This window comes from Caenorhabditis remanei, chromosome II (assembly GCF_010183535.1).
Source record: "Caenorhabditis remanei strain PX506 chromosome II, whole genome shotgun sequence".
NCBI lineage: Eukaryota > Metazoa > Nematoda > Chromadorea > Rhabditida > Rhabditidae > Caenorhabditis > Caenorhabditis remanei.
The window spans coordinates 8,627,149-8,645,662 of NC_071329.1; the positions used below are offsets into that span (position 1 = coordinate 8,627,149).

Below are 18,514 nucleotides of genomic sequence, written 5' to 3' on the forward strand. Positions count from 1 at the left end.
CAAATGATCTCTTATCACCAGCCCTATTCTAGCTTCTAAAACCGTCGAGAAACTGAAAGAAACTATAAAGCAGAAAGCGAATTCACCTGGATAGTAGTTACCTTTGCGGTCTTCTTGAACAGTTGGAGCAGTTTCAGTTGAAGCAATTGGTTCTGGAGCAAAAGTTGAAGATGTTGTAGCTTCTGGTCCTAAATGAAATTAGATTAGATTAGACGGTTCTAGTTTCATTCAACAAAAATTTTGTGTGGGTTCCTTAGGTTTATTTTTTTTATTAAAATGAATTTAAATTGTGTTCTCAACATGCGTATTTTCTAACTATCAAAAATATATATTAGACATAGTGCAAAGTGTTGATAATCTTTTGCGTAAAGTGCTAAAATCAGTGAATTAGTTTGTCATATGCACACCTTTTTCCAAACAATACGAGCAGGTAATCTGTACTGGAATATTCGATTTCTCAACTGTATCTACCATCTTTTCCCCGTTCCGCTCCTCTTCACAATGATCTCGATCCACCAAATCGTCAGTTGCCACAGTAAATTGACATTTTCCCTCTGTTGGTTTGAACAATGCGAACTAAAATTTGTTCTACTGGTTATCCCTGAAGACACTTGATTACATACTCCACACTGATAGGAATAACAGAAATGAGCACATTCTTCAGCAGATTCAACATTTGTTTCATTGATCAGAAGATCTACAGTTTCCCAATCGATTTCACTGCTAATCAAGAATTTAAGATGCGTATCGCATTTCCTTTGTTCCACCGTTCCCGTCCATGTTGTCGATTCTGTGAAAGCCACACCTAGATAATACAAGACAAGAAAGCCATGCAAAAAGACACAACACATAAAAAGGTCGGTGACCCTTTGGTTCTCTTTTTTGGGAAATGTCCTTTGACAAGTACATTTGTGTCACACCTAATTGTACTCTGAGTGACAGCTAAATTGAGTTGTTCAAGCTCTCGTCTTAATGTCCTGGTCGTCTCAAAAATCACTCACCGACAGTCGTCGTGTCTTCAACGTGAAGGTCAACAATTGCTGTCGAGTGTCCACTTGGCGTCGTAGTTGTAGATTCTGAATAGGTTAAAAGAATTTCAAGAATTCCATCTTTTCATGTGTTTTTCCATGCTTTCGTTCTAACCTAATTTTGAGTCAATATTGTGTGTGATCTCCTCCACGAGTGGCTTCTCGATTAGAGTCTCTCCACTTTTTCCAGTTGCTGTAATTGTTTGCTCCGTGAAACTGGTAAATGGCGGAGCGGTGACTGAAATAGTTGTTCATTGTTTCTATTTTATTTTCATTATTCAACATTCCATTCCATTTCAAAACACAACGTCTCACTCACTAACCACCGTACTTTTTTAATGATAGCTTCATAAAAAAAGACGGAATTCAAGAAGAGGAACACCACGATGAGTGGTAAAAGTGTACATGTCATCACTTAACGGAGGCAAAAAAGGAGAAGAAGACAACAAAAATCAAATGAGTCATTGGAATGAAATGAAATGATTTCATAATTTTTTCAAGGAACTTGATTATTTCAAGAACACAAACTTCTTCAGAAAATGAAAACATACCAAAGTCTCCATTTGAAGGACAACGAAGACAGTCAATAGTGACGGCTCCTCCATTATAGACGACACTTTTGGCTGGAACAAGGGCTTGACCTGTACAATTGTAGGCTGCAAAGTAGAACAGGGAGCATGAGTCGGCCTTTGATTGATCGTATCTCAACGAATAACAAAACTGATTTCCGAAACACGAATTGATACAGTCATGGATTGTTGCTGTTTTGATTTCAACGAATATGTATGGTGATCTATCGGCAGTCGTTTCATTTACATATACATATATGTTATCGGCACATGCTGAAAATAAAATGAAGTGTTGATGAAGATGAGGGGCTCGTATGAGTATGAAAATATAGCAATTAATTCTAACGAATTGTTAGAACTAGTAGAAACCGGTATTTCAGATTGTGTTAAGAAATAATTGGTGTATCACGAATGAAAGTCTTTTAAAGCTTCTCCTGTCTGAATTAATTGAATTCTCGGGGTTCCCATAACCCATAGTTTTTTGTTATCTGTCCTCAAACTCTGACTATTTTTCAATTGTGTCCCCTGTTCCAAATTCTTTCAATAATTCCCGAACACCGAATAAAGGCCATGGTCAAATTCTTCCTCTAATTCCAAGAGAGCTTATTAGGAGACTGTTGAAGATGTTGATATTCTAGCCCCTTCTTCTTCCTTCTCTCTACTTTTTCTCACGCGTTTTCGTAGGTTTTGTCTTTTCTCTCTCAATGCCGAACCAATTTAGGGATTATGCTAAACTACTACAACCATCTACCTTTACCTCTACCAAATAACCTCGACACAAATAAACCCCCGTATCTGATATGTTTCTGTGTTGTATGTGTAGATCTTTCTGTTTACAAATCATTTATCAGAAATTCACTTTTTTCCCGTAAAAACTAGCACCGATAAATCATTTTGTCGTGTGTGCGGATGCCTGCGCATCCTGCGCATCGAACGAAAAAACGATTGTTTTCAACGGTGGCATTGAATCGGGGAGACTGCAAAAGGAAACTGATAAGAATCTACCGAAATGGGCGGTCTAAAGCCGTTTTTTGTCTTTTTTTAATTTTTGTGTGTTATTTTCGAATAGTAATCCGATTCGTTGTGCCGGTGTGTTGCGTATTTCATTTTGCTGAAACGACCTTCACCGCCTATGGAAGTAAAAGAAGGAATAAGAGGAGGAGGTTCGGATAAATGAGGCGTGTATCGAATGGACGGTACGAAGACGACAAAGAAAGAAAAAAGAACACACATTGAGTCCGTCCGACCTGGCACAATTTTTTGGAGATTTGAATGAAATGAAACGACTTCGACCTAGTATGGGATGCGGACGGTGGTGACATAGAAATCATTATTTGGTTACTGGTTTCAAAAGTGAAACCTATTTTCTATTGTCGAGTTTTTCGGTAGAAGAAGGTCCAATGTTTCCGGAGATAACTCCAGCACATCAAGTGCAGTCACAAATATGGATTTTCAGATTCCAGACCAGGTGCTTATCAATGGATCCCTCGGGAATGATCTACCGTTTCCTATTATGAAGTTCTTTTGGAAAACGAATCACCGTCTAGGAAATTAACCTGAATTCCATGCAATGACCACAAATAAAACCTGAGACCTTGCTGACTGAGGGTTTTGAAGTGATTCACTAATTATAAAGTTTTGGACGAGTGATTTCCAGAAAGGAATTTCGGAAATTCATTTATTCATCGAGCAAATATTTACCTCATCTCATCTCATTTTTTTTTCAATTTTCCCCCGGAAATGATGGTTCGACCTTGTCGGAATGGCTAGTGTGACCAAGCAGAGAAAGACGGAAACCTTGAATCCTTTTCTGCTAATAAATTGTCGTTTTTTGGCGAAGATGAAAGTTTTGTCGCGGGTGGTTTATTTAACTCTTGTTGAGGTATGTGTGATAAAAAATGGAAGCGGATAGTCGGAGAATCGGAAAACAGTTGATTGTGAGAGAGGAGAATCAAATGAGTCATTAGATTTTGGAAATGACGTGAGATTACAAAATTGGAGTGTAGGTCAGTGGTCTACTGCAAAACTAGACAATGAGTGTTGGCAATTTCAGGCAACTCGGCAAGAGTGAAGCTTTGAGTCGTACTAACTTTTGGGTGATGTCGATTGAAATTTTCAATGTTTCAAAACGAACCCCTAATCCCTCTCTCTACTATGAAATTAACTTGAACCTTGCTCTCATTTGTCGTGCTATCAACAAAAAAATCTTAAAATTCCAACAGTAACCATCAAAACATCGTTACAAAAACAATGGGTCCTATCTAGATCAGATTCATCTTTTACTTCTTGTCTCACTTTTTGTTATTGTTCTAAATTAATGGTGGCACGTTGTTCGGTCTCTTCGTTTCTTTTTTTCTCAAAAATGCCTCCCGTGTTCATCTTGAGAAGATCTTGACTCATTTGTCCTCGAGGTTTCCCTTTTTCATTCTCCTTTTTCAATTTTTCACAAATTTCCTTTTTTTTTTTACAAAACGATTGTTTGTCAATAACTTCAACAAAAAAGTCAGAAGACGTAGTAGTAGTCCTTCTTCATTTACTTCTCTTCCGACCACCATACTTGTCATCTCGACCATAAAACATAGTGTACACAATCAAGAGACCTCCCAGACATTGGAATTTTTCACAACACGGAAAAAAACGGTCTTCCCCCCTCTACTAACTGTCCATTTCAGGGGAGGTCTCTCTGCCATCATCTCTCCAATTTTCGAGAGTGAACAAAATGGTGATTGATAGGTGTATTATATCGTATGTTAAATATGTAATTGTGTTGAGAAAATAGAGAAGAACTGGAAAACAAAAAAGAGTGAAACTCACTTATCGTTTGTGGCAAATTCAATGGTTTTGCTTCAGAGAATGTGGTTGAAATGAGGATTAATGTGACTGCTGATATGAGAAATTGTGAAGTTGCATGGCTCGAGGAGTGCCACCTCGGCTTCATTTTTGTGTGAGAATTGTGCTCTTGCTCTGATTCCCCCGACCTGGAAACGAAGGGATATTAAAGTTTGGGCTTCGAGTGCTTTCAGAATATAAATAGAGTTCTAAGTTTTCAGATAAGCTTGTATGTTAATTCTAAGTATCTGATTCAATGATTCTGAAATTATTCAAGGATCCCTCCATAGAAACTCTGATGACTGAGATTCAAGAATTTGATCTTCGGAATCTTCACAGGAATTTCAACTACTCTTGTCCTACAAAACATTTGCAACGCGCTCATCTTCCCAAAAAAATCCCCAAATCAACCAGGTCATCTTTTTGCCCTTGGAATAGTAACCAACCTTCTTAGTGTCTTAGGTCCGAATTATGTGATGCGTCTCAAAAACACCGGTCAGTGTCTCTCGCCAGACAGAATATTCGAATCGTGGAGGAGCGGGCGACGCACTCCCTTTGTTGAGTGCAAAACTGTAACAAGATGTTTTATTTTCGAAGGGATATTTTTGTTAGAAGATCAAAAGAAAATGGGCGGTTCAGGTCAAAGCTCAAAAGAGAGAGAAACAATATGACAGAATAAAAATAACAATGAAAATTTATAGTAAAGAAAAAGAAGATAGTAAAAGGAACATGTTGTCAGGTATTCTGAAATTGAAGACGATAAAAATAGAACTTGATTATTGTAGAAGATAAAAGAAGCGAAAAAAGTGAAAATAGTTTTCAGCACGAGACTCATTGAATGGTCAAAAGACTCAAAAGAGGAAGTTGCCGAAAAAACAAAATATTGCGAAAACGGCAAAGTCAAGAAGGTCAAGAATATATGAGGTGTGGTGATAAAACCGGTTTGAATTGAGAAGAAAGAGAGAAACAAAATGGCAGCTTACTTATCTCGAAAAGAGAGAGAGAGAGAAGATATTCGAAATCTCTCCTAAATTCTAAATGAAGTAGAGTTGAAATGGTGACCCATCATCCAAAACAGAACCTAATTCTACTCTAATCGGACACACGAGGACACGCTAAATGGTGTGAATCGGTTGGTGGAGGTGCCAGGGGGGCGAAAAAGAAGAAAAGAAACAAAATGACGAGAGGATTACTGTAAGAAAACGAGAGAGAGGTTTTTTTCTTTTTTTCGAAAAGCAGAAGTGGTAGTAGTCGAAAGTCTGAGATCTTTACAGAGGAAGTCAGTGGGAAGATGATGGACGGATGAACATTCGAACACTGGTGTCAGAATGAGTGAAAAGACGGCGACAGGGGGAGAAGGAGAGAGAGTTTTTTGATGGTTTCGGTTTGGTTTCCTTAACCGAAATTGACTAAACGACTGGTAAGGAAATGAGAATGAAAACCGAGGCAGTTATTGATGCCTAGGTGGGTGTATGACGTGGCACTTGGTCAGAACCAAACGAATTGTTCTCATTTGAGAGCGAATGATATTTTGGGATGTTTTCTGGATTCTCTGAACCTCAAGACAGTTCTGAAATTCAGGATCTTAAAAATTTCGTCTAACTGATTATTCAGAATCATGAGGATCCAAGCTGTTGGAGCATTTGAGCCTGAACACAATGTAAATCAGTATCTCTGTTCCTGAAGTAATCTGAAATATCTAACCTAAAAAGTGACGTGGCCACAAGAACTGAATCAAAAGGTAATGTGAGAACCGTTACAAGAAAGAGGACCAACTAGACAATACATTCGGTCTTCGTTTATTACAATAACTTTGAGAAGAGAAACAGTATTTGATAAACCCACTTGTTTTACACTTTCAGAGGTCTCCTTTCCCTTCATGGCCTCCCTTTTTCCCCCGCGCAAGTACCTATTTTATAAGAAAAACTAGAAATGATTGTTTCAAAAAAGGAACAAAAACGATATTGCCTGGGGGTCGTCGTCATCTTCAAACGGCAGCAAAAAAAGAACGGTGGTCTGCGTCTTAATTTCATCAACTTCTTCTTCGTGTCTCTCTTTCCAACAGATCAGATCGACATGATTACGTCTGATGCTTTCGAGATGGTGGTACCTGACGGCGGGGCAAAAAAGGTGCGTGCGAGATTTGCGCCGGGTGGCAAAAACCTCAAATAAAGAACGAAAAAAACTCGATTAGGAACAAGAAAAAAGGGAAGGAAACGGAGAGAGAAAGGTAAGGGGGTTCGTTGGAAAATGAAGAATAAAGAGGGAAATATAGCCTATCAGTGTCGATACGGGCAGAGATTGACACCCGAATGATTTGTTCTTCAATCAGAGAAAAATGAACAAGTATGTGAGGCGGAGATGATTAAGTAGGAAGAAGGCAGAAGTTCAACACTTCGAGATTCTACAAATCGCTTACTGTTTGGAAGAAGGGGGGGGGGGGTGGTCAGTAAAGTCTTGGAGTTCAAGAGAACATTTTTGAGACAGGGAGCTCAGTTTATTCTCCGCCCTAAACTTCTTCTGATACGTATGAGCTCTCGAAGCTTCGCACTGTGTCGGACGACGCATCAGAAAGGTAACACCTAGAGGAGTGCTGGTCAGCATTTGAAAGTCAAGAGAGTCTCCTTCTAAACAAATTCAGAATCCAGTCAGATCATGGTCAATCTAATCTTTGGATGTTCGCTCAACAGTGTCGAACACACACAGAAATTCCGAATAAGCTTATATTTCTACAGACTGCGTCATCATCATCCCTCGAAAAAAGAAACTCCGATGATGTAAGCTTTCCGACAACAAGGTCGAAAAACGTCTGAAGCATCAGTCAAGTTCTATTCGAAAAGTGTTAATCCGCCGCCGCCATCTCGAAGTTTTTGTTGTCAGGCAGTGCCATTCGGTTTCGTTTCAAGTGGCCTATGTGGGGGTGAAATTTTGACTAAAAAATGAAATGAATGAATCAAAAAGAGGAGGGGAAGATGGTGTTGGCAGCCAAAATAACGAGAGGTTGAATGTAGAAGAAAGGAGGCAAAATTAGTAAAAGAACAGGGGTGGAAGAGGGATGGAAAGTAGGAGGTGAAACTGAAGTGAACTAGTGAAATGGGGTGGACGGAAGGGGTTCATAACATCATTTGTAACTATTCTTTATCTTTCTGGAAATCTGAAATCTTCTTTCCGACCTTGTTTTAGTTTCTTTCGGCTATCCGATATAACTTTCATAAATAGTTTCAGTAGATACAGAAGTGAAATGGCAGTGTGTTTGTATGTCGGTACAAAAACATCTGAAAGACATGGGTCAAAAAACTGAATGGGGTTTGGAGACGACCTAATTTGGAACATAAAATATGGAAGACCAAAAATTAGAAAAAAATCATTCTATTAGTTTGAAAACGAATTACAGTTAAGAATCTAGATCAAAAGTTTACTGAACTTCGATGGAGTGAGCTTCAACGCTCTTCTTTTTTCTGAAATTAAAAATCTTGAAATCTTGCATTCAATCCATTGATACCTGCTTCATCGAGAAGTGCTCTAAAACTATCCGAATTTCGAAAAGAATTCTTGACAATTCACAAACTTATACCAGGTAAGAAGCAATTACGAAGAACATTCACAATTGATGCTTCTCTGGTTCTAACTTTCAGAAAATGTGAAGACAGTTTTGCAGTTGAAGAAGGCGAAATGATGAATAAACATCATTTTTCTCTTTCTCGAGACCATCTGAAATCGAGAACAAAACAACGCTTTTGGTTTGTGGTTTCAGAAAGAATTGAACCAGTTCAAGTGACACACATACATACTAATATTGGTTGAAGATAATAAGAAGAAGAAGAAGTTTGAAGAAGACGTGGGAATAGGTGTGGTGGTGGTGGTAGTGGTCGAAGAACTGAGAAGACGTTCTAAAAAGGAGCCGACACTGTGATGATGTTGGCCTTGTCGGAGGCAGTAATGGTAACTAACTTGGGGGCAAGACACGAAGTTCTTTCGGGTCGAACAAAACTAGGCTCCGCCCATTTTTGGCGACGAAGAAGACGATCGGAGGGGGGAGAGGTGGAGAGAGATGGCATGTAGTTAACGGAATGAGGTAATGGTCAGATGAGGTTAACTCAATATGGAACAGTGTGAGATTCGAGATCAGAAGGCGTGATATAGAAGACGTCGAGAAAAAGAAAAAGAAGGAGAAGTATAGTTATGGAGAGGTGGAACCGTTGTATTCTCTTGGTTAACGATTTATGATGATGATGTTGAAAATGAAATGGTATGACTTTTGATTATAATACCTCAATTGTTATTTCAAACTGTTTTAGACTTAAAACTGTCATAAGTTATCTAAGGAATTTAGATATCTATTTTAGGTGCAAAAAAGAAAACAGAAATGAAAAAAAACGATAAAAGAGACTAGAGACAAATTGAAATGAAGAGGGATGAATAATATTGATACGGTGAGAAGAAAAAAGATAACGAAAGCCTCGCCGTCTCAAAAATTGCGCTTATCCTCCTGCGCGTACGCAATCATGATTGCATAAAAAGGACCGGATTTCCTCTATCCTTCTTTTCGTTTCATTAACAAATTAATCGGTATGCAACAACTTTTAAGAGAGATATTTGGAGAAAAGAGAATATAAGAACGACCCTAAGGTATGATGATGAATGAATTGTTCTTAGAAAAAAGACAAAGAAATAAAAAGAAGAAGCTGGAAGTAGGTGTAGAAGAACAACACTCTTCTATACTGCTTGAGATATTGTTGCGTCAATATGATATAGTGTCGGGATGATGTTCTGAAGAGAAGAGAGTATCTACGTAACAATACATGCCGTATGGAACAGAAAAACTTCTGGATAAAGAAGAGAAATGGAGTGCTGGGAAACGGTTCGGAGAGGGGGGACAACGGCAAGTTGGTTTTTGGAAATGAGGCGAGTGCAAATTGAAATGAGATGATGGAATTGGAATAAGATGGAGGTTAGTACCTGGTACTCGATTCAACTTACTCAACTTTTGAAAGTATTGAACGGGGTTTTGTAACCTAGTACTACCAAAGTTTCATTCAGAAAAAAAGGGAGTGTTGAATTAGGTCAAGCAAAGAGGTGTGATGGGAAGGGATGAGCATTATGTGATCAAGTCTTGGCGACAGTCAAACATTTTCAAGACAAAGCTCCTGGAGAGTTAAGTGAGCAATACATGTGTCGGTAATTAATTGCATTATAATTTCGAATGCAGAAGGAGTCCGAGCAGTTTCTGGATTCGTAATAATATTTTGCTTCTTATTGAATTTAACTCAACACCTTGAACTCTTCTAGTTTTGAGCTTCACTTTCTTCACACATTTGTAATCCATGAAATCGATGCCATTTTTCTTGCTTTTTTTTTTCCAAGAAAGTGCTCCCTATTTTTCCAGAACGACCTTATTTGAACTCTGCCCTGTTGTATGTTCTAAACCAAACATTTTCTTTGTATCAATTTCTCTTTCAGTCGTATATCACCTCGACTTCTTCACATGATCATCAAGTTTCTGTTGATTTACAGGGTTACTGATAAGATTTATTTTCTCTTCTTTCCCGACAGCTTCTCTCTGACAAAAAGAGAAGACCACCATCATCTGAAACGACTTCTTCATTATTTTCTTTCATCGTCGTGTATATTCGTTCCTACTACTTCCTTTCGCCTTCTATCTGAAGGTCGTCAGAAGCATCTTGTACTACCTACTCTTACTGAATGTCGAAAACCGTCCGAAATGTGCCAGAGGAACCTGTCATCTCAAAAGGCGATGAGTATGTGCCGATTTCAATGGCGCGGAAGACGATCGCCGCCATCCTTATCTACCCATTACACTGAAATATGAAGGTGACTGTTTGTATATTCGAAGACCTTTCTATCCCCCGCAAGAAATTGGAACCTTCTTCTTCCTTCTATACCCTAGGGTTATTGTTTTTTGAGTACCGTTGCTGGCTTTCAAATACCTTTTGGCAACTTTTTTACGAGAGATTTTTATGATCGGAGACACTGCTGACAGCTTCTTATTTTATGATGCCGGTGTTGTCTCCTGTCATCAGGTGACCATGAAATAGTGTACTTCTGAATGTTTCTTCTATTTTAGATGTTTCTAGAGGACGTTGAAAACAGAGGAATTTGTGTGTTGTTTTTGCAGAAAACAACCTCGGGAGCTGGCGACCAAGTGACCCGATCGTTATCTGGGTGCCAGTGTGATGATCTTCCGCCTTGAAACCATTTAGTTTTTGCGGTCACGTTCCATCCGCTCCTCGTGTTGTTTTACCTTGAAACGAGAAATTACCGAAACGAATACACAAAAACTGTGAAATGACCCACAATAAACTGTTCACGAGAACTCGATTCGATAGAGATAGCATCTGAAAATGTTATAAAGTTGCAAAAATTAGTCTAATTGAATTAGATGATTATCGGTGCGGAACCGAATTGAGAACTGTCGGAAGAGAGCAGAAAAAAACAGACTCAAGGACACTGAGGCACAAGTGCAACATTATATGATAATCGAATTCGCAGGCGAATTTAATTGGATTTCTCGCCAAGATATGGGTTATTCTTTCGAGAAAAAGGAAGTAAACAGAGAGGGTCAAGGTAACTAACACGACTCCTTCCGGAGAATAGATGCTAATATTCATTTAAATAAAAAAGATAGAATCAAAACACCAAGTTTAGAAGAAGTGGCGGACACTGGCGTTCTTGTACTTCAATTTGAGAGCTGCCTCACAGAATGGGATGGCTTTGTCACCGGAATACCATTCACAGAGAAGAGTTGGAAGTTGGTTTTGGAATCCTTGGAGAGAAGTCAGAGAGACTCCGTTGATGACAATCCACGGGACAAACTTGTGCTGAAAATAAAAAGTTTAAAAGAGTTACAGATATACTTTTCATCGTTATAAATTTCTAATATTAACCTGTTCTGGCCAGACATTGTTAGTGGTTGCAGCTGCCTTGGTTTGAAGATCAGCTCCGAGTTTCGACACCAAGCAGGATCTACAAAAATGGAAAATAACAATTCCCATTCCATTCAAAACTCACTGTGTCAATCTCTGGATATCTCCTCCAATTTGAAGCTTCTCGAAGCATTGTTGAACTGCATCTGCGAACTCGACCTTCTTCTGAAGGCTCTCCTCAATACAAGCAAGAGTTGGAAGGGGACTTTGATCGGCCATTGAGTCAATGAAACATCCTTCGAACTTGTTAATTGAGCATTCTTCTTCTCCGTGTTGGCATTTGATAGTTCCATCAGCTAAAACCTTGGCATTTCCGAATGGAACAAGTTCGATGTTAACATAGTCAGCAAAATTCTTAAAGACAATTGGGTAGAGCTGTTTGACAAGGAAGTTCTGACAGTCTGGGCAGAGAGCTTCAATCAGGACTGTGATGTTGATCTTCTGGTTGTGGGTGGCAGAACGATGCCTGAACACTGGTCTAATTTATACAAAACCAACAAAAATAGACTCACTTATCACATTGTTGAGTAAATCCACATTCCTTCTCGATATCCTTGCTAGAACACCACAAAGATGTTGGAATAACATCACAGTTGATGGCAGCTTGAACTACCCCAAGGAGCAAAAACGAGACGACGAGTCGGACGAGCATTTCGAAGAAGACTGGCACGGGTCAATCGAAAGATATCTCGAGAAGAAGGACGACATGTGTTCTGGTAGGAGTGTAGTCATTGTAGAGATCGGATAGAATGAAAACAGAATTGTTGGGTCAAGTCAGAGATTTATGATGTTGGTCTGGAGTTGGTGGGGTTGATGGAGAAATGAAGAGAGACGTTTTTGCTTTGTTAACGGGATAAGTGAGATTTTGCAGAATGATGATTGAACTTTCCGAGTTGGGAGTGATGATAAAAAACCGAAAAAGAGATTTAAGACTTCGGCAGACATAAAATGAAACAAAATAGAATGAGAACGCACAATTCAAGAACATTCCGTAGCATTTTCAGAAATAGGATTGGTTTTTGTTAAACTCCCAGCATAGCATTTTTGGGACTTTGCGATATTGCAACAGAAGTTTAAACTAAAATTTTCTAAACTACTATCCGGTGCTTCACGTAAAAATGAAAAGACTAAGGGCGTAGACCTGTAACTTTTTCATTTTTTTACTCTGTAAATGTAAGTAGATCAACATTAGTAGTTTTTTTAGTGATAGTGAAATTTTCCACTTCCAATTGATTATGGTGGCTTCAATAAAAACTTCAAAAACCATCGTGAATCGAGATTCTACAAAAACCAACACATATTCCAAACTCTAAATCTTCTCACTCTTCGAAACTCCTCCCATTTTCCCAAAAAGACATTAGATAATCCGATTTTAATCCCTCCTAACCTACAAGCTCTGTCCTTCTCAACCCATACCTTTTGGCTATTTATATCATATTTTTCAATAGAGAACTCACTCTCTTAAAAGCAGCTTCCGTTTCGCCTCTGTTCTCCGAATATCTCGTTGTCTGCACTTTTGCAGACCCTTCTTCCTCTTTTCATTTCTTTTTTTCTTAATTTGCACATTTCCATTTATATTCCTCCCATTTTTTCCTCAAGCTTCAAGAGAAATGACTCATTTCGTTCCGGTTTCGAGAAACATTTTCAGAGAACAATATAATACAGTAGTACAGTTTCTTTCTGAGAAAAGCAAAACAATGTTTTGGTTTGTTTTGATTATTCACCTTCTTCAGAGAAAAAAGAAGAAGAAGCCTCGTCTGGTAAATCAAATTTAAAAATGAACTGTCAGTTTGTCACCGCTTCCTTCTCTTTTCTGTCCTTTCTCTGACGCAATATTTATCCAATGTTGTATGCATCCCGAAGCAAGTCTCTCATCATACTTCTCCTCGTCAGTACTGTCTGATCTCTCCTCATTCTCCATACTATTTCGACCAGCCTAACCGCCTGCTGCTTCGCAGTACTTGTCGATCGATGACCGCCCAGCCCTCCTGCTGACTGCTGGTCTTTGTCTCAGTCCTTCTCATTTTCTCTGCAGTACACTACACTCTCTTTCTCTCCTTTCTTTAACACTTAATTGATTTCATTTTAAGAATGGATCCCAAATTTCTCGTCGTTGAGATAGATTCAAAAGAACAAGCGATTCAGTTAGTTCAGATTATGGTAAGTCGAATTTCAAAAAGTGAATATTGTTTTTTCCTCTGATAAAATATGGTATCATATGATTCAAACAAACCAGCTGATTGTTTGATCTCCAAGGAAAATAACTACTTTTCAGCTGGACAAAGGCTTCGCCCGATTGATGCTTCTAGACGACTTGTCAAAACATCCAAATCTTGCAAAACCGCCAAACGATTCCAGAGAAACTGCCTGTTCTCCAATCGTTCCCAACGAGAAATCGTTTCCAGTTGAGGAGGAAAAGTTGGTTTTTTTGCTGAAGTGTTTAACTTTTGTAGAGAAGGCATTCACATTTAATCAGACTTGCAACGGATCGGGCCGATATCAGAATTTCTCCGGCCCGGCCGATTCAGTACAGAAAAACTAATTTTTTTAACGAAAATGTTCCGATTTTTTGGAGAAAAAAATTCTTAAGAACGATTTTTTGTAGGTTTCAAAGGTTTTTGGAATATACTTGAGGTGGAACATTTTCAGAGAATATTTTCTTGCAAAAAAATTGTAGTGAAAAAAGTTCAAAAATTCCAATCCGGGCCGATCGGAACTACTCGAAATTTTGTAAGTATGTATTTATATTTTACGAGTATTCAGTTTCAGAGTATTCCCATCGTTATCCCAAGTATCAAATCCAATGGTAACGTCTACAGTTGTCAAACAAGAACCTTCAAGTCTAATCGGTAACGAAGATGAAGAGGAAGAAGAAGAAGAAATGGTTTTGACTAGCAGGCAGTGAGTTCTTTTTTTGTCTAAAATGAGTCAGAAATTGATCTATTTTCAGCTCTGTTCCATCCAAAAAACGACCATACGAACATGCAAATGAATACAGAGAACAATTGATGAATATGTTGTGCGGCGAGCCAGAAATCGTACCGATTGGCGTCAATTCTACGGTACTTTTTATTCCCAAAGATTCTGCTTCTGAGTCAATTATGTTTTCAGAGTGATGAGCCATCTGGATCTAATGAAGATTCACCAACACTTAAAAAATCAAAAAATGGAGAATATCATGAGTGTAGATTATGTGGAGTTCGAGTAAAATCACCTCGAAGTGGCCGATGGAATCTTCAAATGCATGTGATTGCTCTACATTGTGTCGGTCGTCAGTATAAATGTAAAGAGTGTAATTACCTGGATTATCGAAAATCGACAATGAGAAAGCATACGATATCTCAACATGGAAGTGACATACCACCACATAATATTACGTTAGTTACAGGGAAATTTCAGATAAATTTTCAAAAACTTTCCATTTTTCAGAGACGATATAATGAGGACTGAGTGGCACGAAGCAATGAAAAAGTGTTTTCCTGAATTCGCACATCGCACTGGTTTTCTTTCTTAATCTGAAAATTCAAAACATCACCTCATTTGCTACCATTCCATTTCATTTTATGATAACGTGATAACAATATAATTAGAATAAAATACGGTTAGATCAATTTAACATTTGTGAACTTCTCAAGTTCTTTGATTGCTTTTTCGATATCAGTGACCATAATTGTATTCCATCCCAGCTTCTCGGCAGCTTCGATATTCTCATGAAGATCATCAAGGAAAACGATTTCTTCTGGCTTCACACCGAGTCTCTCCTCAACTAATTGATAAAATCTGGCATCTGGTTTCATCATATGCTCCAAGCATGACTCGACGACTTCGTCGAAATGAGTGAGATCACATGGCAAACGTGTTTCTTTGTGCTCCTGAGAAGAAATCAGTGATTATTTTGATAAGAAATCAGGAGTCTGTAGACTCACCTTATCTAAAAACATGTTATTTGTGAGCATAGCAGTTTTGAACCCCTTCTTGTGAAGAATTTCCACAGTTTTTTGCATGTTTTTGTGCTGAAAATAAAACACGATTGTTTGTTTGTTTTTCAGTCGTGCCTTCTAGTTTGTAGACAGTTTTGTAGTACACTACAAACTCACAATTCTGACATTCTCTCCACGAAGACACTCGGTATACGGCTTCACGACGACATTATCATTCAGCTGGTCTCCATACTGTAATTATTGAGATTTGAATAATATACATATATGCCGCTCAATGTTTAGTGGGATTTCTACAATAATAAACTCATATCAATCTCATTCAGAAGCGAACCCATAGTTTTTCAAGGAGAAATTACAATTTCTGAAACAAAAAACAAATATATAGACACATGCCTATCATAATTTATGATTCATAACTCACAAATTAACCGGCATCCCACCTACTAATAACTGACCTTGTGCTTAAGATACTGCATGAAGAGTCCTCCTTCAAGATCATCAACAGTCAAAGTCCCGAGGAAAAGACTTCTATCTGGACCAAGCCATTGCGAAAACTCAATTCCAACGGACTCGCTGTGAACAGCCCCATCCGGAAGTCCCAAAGCTCTAGACATTGCCTTCCACTTTTCCTCAACTCCTTCATATGAAAGAAGAACTCCACCGAAGTCATAGACGACTGCTTTGATTTCACCACTGATCACCATTCTGAAATTCGATTTTGGAAATGTAGGTGAAATATGAGATCAAGTGAAACAAAAAATTGAACGAGTTGGTCTGAATACTCATTTTTAAAGACTCTCATGGAGACGCAGAGACAATGAGTTTTGGTTTGCCCTTTTGGCTGGCAAATGAGTGTACTTTCATCACTAGAAAATACAGAAAAAAAGGAAAGCGACAGTTCGATATCAGACACATAAATGGGCGATGGAATTTGAACTTTTCGCTTTGTTTCAATGATCTCCTTCTCATAGAAAAAGGGAACCAAATGTAGTTGGGGAGGTCCTTTCAACGTATCTTCTCTTTTTTTCTTTTTTCTCTTGTTCTCTTCTTTTTTTCACGTTTTATTTGACTACTGGAACATGCAAAAAAGGAGATAGAGATTATTAGAAAACTGGAGAACATGAGAGAAAAGAGCTGGCTAGACTCGAGTTGAAGGTTGTCTGACTTGTTAGAACTAGAAGAATAAGACAATAGGCTTTTAAAATTTCTGGTAGACTTTCAAAAGTGAAAGGCCAAGAGTTCAAAATAAGAGAGACCAAAAAAGCACGAAGCGGACACAAAGATCTCGAACATTATTTATTTCCTTTTTATTTTTTTGAACGAATCGTGGTGACTAGACTTTTCAGGGAACACTTTTCGTCTATTCTCTGGGATAATTAAACTTTTGAACTTTCTTTTGCAGAAGGCACAATGAATTCAGCGTCATTCAAATTCGAAAAGAGATGGTATTCCGAAAAAGAGTAGTTAAGATCTATTACAAAAAACGGGTCAGATAGGCGGATCGGTTGACCATGGAATGTAGTTTTTTGAACTGTATTTATTTGTAGTGATATCATTTTAGTGAAAGTGACAAAATTGACAAAGGTAGATCAAAACGTCAGTTTCTAGGTAGATTAATAACTACGAAAAGAGTTCACGAATGATCTAAAAGGTATCAGACTGAGGTTATCAGTTGTCTTCGCAGAAGGAAAACTATTCGATTTCGCTTTCAATCTCTGAAAAAAATAGAGAATGGAAACTGTAGAAGTGAAAAAAAGACTGATCGAGAGTCCAACTGAGCAACTCAACATGAAAATAGACTCCTCGTGGCCCCTATTTATACATGAATGGTCTATGATTGAATGATAAAAAGCACTATTCATTCGAAATAGTGATGTGTGTTTGTTTTGAACACAAGTCAGACACTGAAGTGACTCAACCACTGGGAGGTATAAGTCATAAAAGGGGCGGAGTCATATAGAAATGAGGGGTTCGTTGTCCTTTTAAATAAAGGGGATGTCTTCAAAGGAGTGGGCGGAGCCTCATGAAATGGAAACAAAGATCGGAGAGGCGGTGAGAGATTAAGAGGTTTCGTGATAGTTCGTACTGGAAAACGATACTTTTTTTCTCTAGATGTTTTATCATCTTTGTTTCGAATAAACTTTGATTGTAATCCGAAACGATTGGATCAAAAGAAAAGAGAGTACAATTTGGATTAACTGGTTCGATGACCGGAAAGAATGAAATGAATCAAAACGCCCACGTGCTGCAAACCTCATTCATTTTTTTCAGGTTTGAATAGTTCTTTCAATTTTTCAATCTCTCATTTGGTTCAACTCGAAATGCGATTAGTTTGAATGAGTGGGATAAATCGTTCAATGAACTAAATGATCCAATTCTATAACAGATGACAGACAGAATAATACATTATTGGAACAAAATGAAATGAGAGGAAACTAGAGAAAACGTACATTACGAACTTCTTATCTAAAATATATCAGACGAGGAAATCAAACTATAATTTCGGAAAATTACTTTGTCTATGAATCTGAAATAGAACTAGACCGAATGGGTGAAAATATTTGAGTCTCAGTTCGGATTCAGAAAATATCATGAATGAGAAATTTTAATTACCAGTTGAAGAGTAATCTTCTATAATGAACCATAAGTTTCACGATTTCCTAAATTTTCTTCGAGAGATATCGTAGAAGTAATATTAGCGATTATATTCCAGAATAAAGCGCAATTTCAGAACCGTGATGATGTGCAGCCCTTCTGAAGAATGAATGAACATCAGAACCATGGAGAAACGTTGTACTGAAACAGGAGCTTCCTCGAATTGACAGCTAACAGACACTGACCAGAAAACACGTCAAATGCTGCAATATTTTGATAATTTCCAAATATCAGCCGAGAACTATGGAGCTCGATATTTTTTCAGCTGGAATTTGGCAAGATTTGCTCAAATTTCAAAGAACTGATATTGAAGTATAGGTCGAATAGATCAGTGAATCGTAAATACACGTAGCAGATAGCCAGCTCTTCAGAAACTACAATATTTTTGAAGTTTCGGAACGATTTCGGAACGATTTCTGATCATTTACTTTCTTTTCCAAAAGTTCAATAGAATTTATTGTTCTCAGCTAATCAAATGCTTCTCCAATACCTTTTAGGCACCGCGACACCCATTGGCGCCAACCAGTTGAAGGCGCCTAGCTGGTGCA

At 38.1% G+C, this 18,514-nt stretch overlaps 3 protein-coding genes across 3 annotated transcripts; 1 reads left to right on the forward strand and 2 right to left on the reverse strand.

Moving 5' to 3' along the window:
* Positions 1-11,088: 11,088 nt before the first annotated feature.
* GCK72_005391 (uncharacterized protein) lies at positions 11,089-12,022 on the reverse strand (the record flags this gene model as incomplete). Its single annotated transcript, XM_003117313.2, has 4 exons — positions 11,089-11,265; positions 11,332-11,410; positions 11,456-11,836; positions 11,883-12,022. The coding sequence occupies 4 exons, from the start codon at positions 12,020-12,022 to the stop codon at positions 11,089-11,091; spliced, it is 777 nt and encodes a 258-aa protein (XP_003117361.2).
* Positions 12,023-13,461: 1,439 nt separating this feature from the next.
* GCK72_005392 (uncharacterized protein) lies at positions 13,462-14,884 on the forward strand (the record flags this gene model as incomplete). Its single annotated transcript, XM_003117091.2, has 6 exons — positions 13,462-13,530; positions 13,646-13,788; positions 14,140-14,271; positions 14,321-14,432; positions 14,482-14,747; positions 14,800-14,884. 6 exons carry the CDS (start codon positions 13,462-13,464, stop codon positions 14,882-14,884), a joined length of 807 nt encoding a protein of 268 aa, XP_003117139.1.
* An 88-nt stretch (positions 14,885-14,972) lies between these two features.
* Positions 14,973-16,015, reverse strand: GCK72_005393 (uncharacterized protein; the record flags this gene model as incomplete). The annotated part of the gene is made up of 4 exons (XM_003117376.2): positions 14,973-15,242; positions 15,297-15,383; positions 15,468-15,542; positions 15,767-16,015. The coding sequence occupies 4 exons, from the start codon at positions 16,013-16,015 to the stop codon at positions 14,973-14,975; spliced, it is 681 nt and encodes a 226-aa protein (XP_003117424.1).
* Between the last annotated feature and the right edge of the window lie 2,499 nt (positions 16,016-18,514).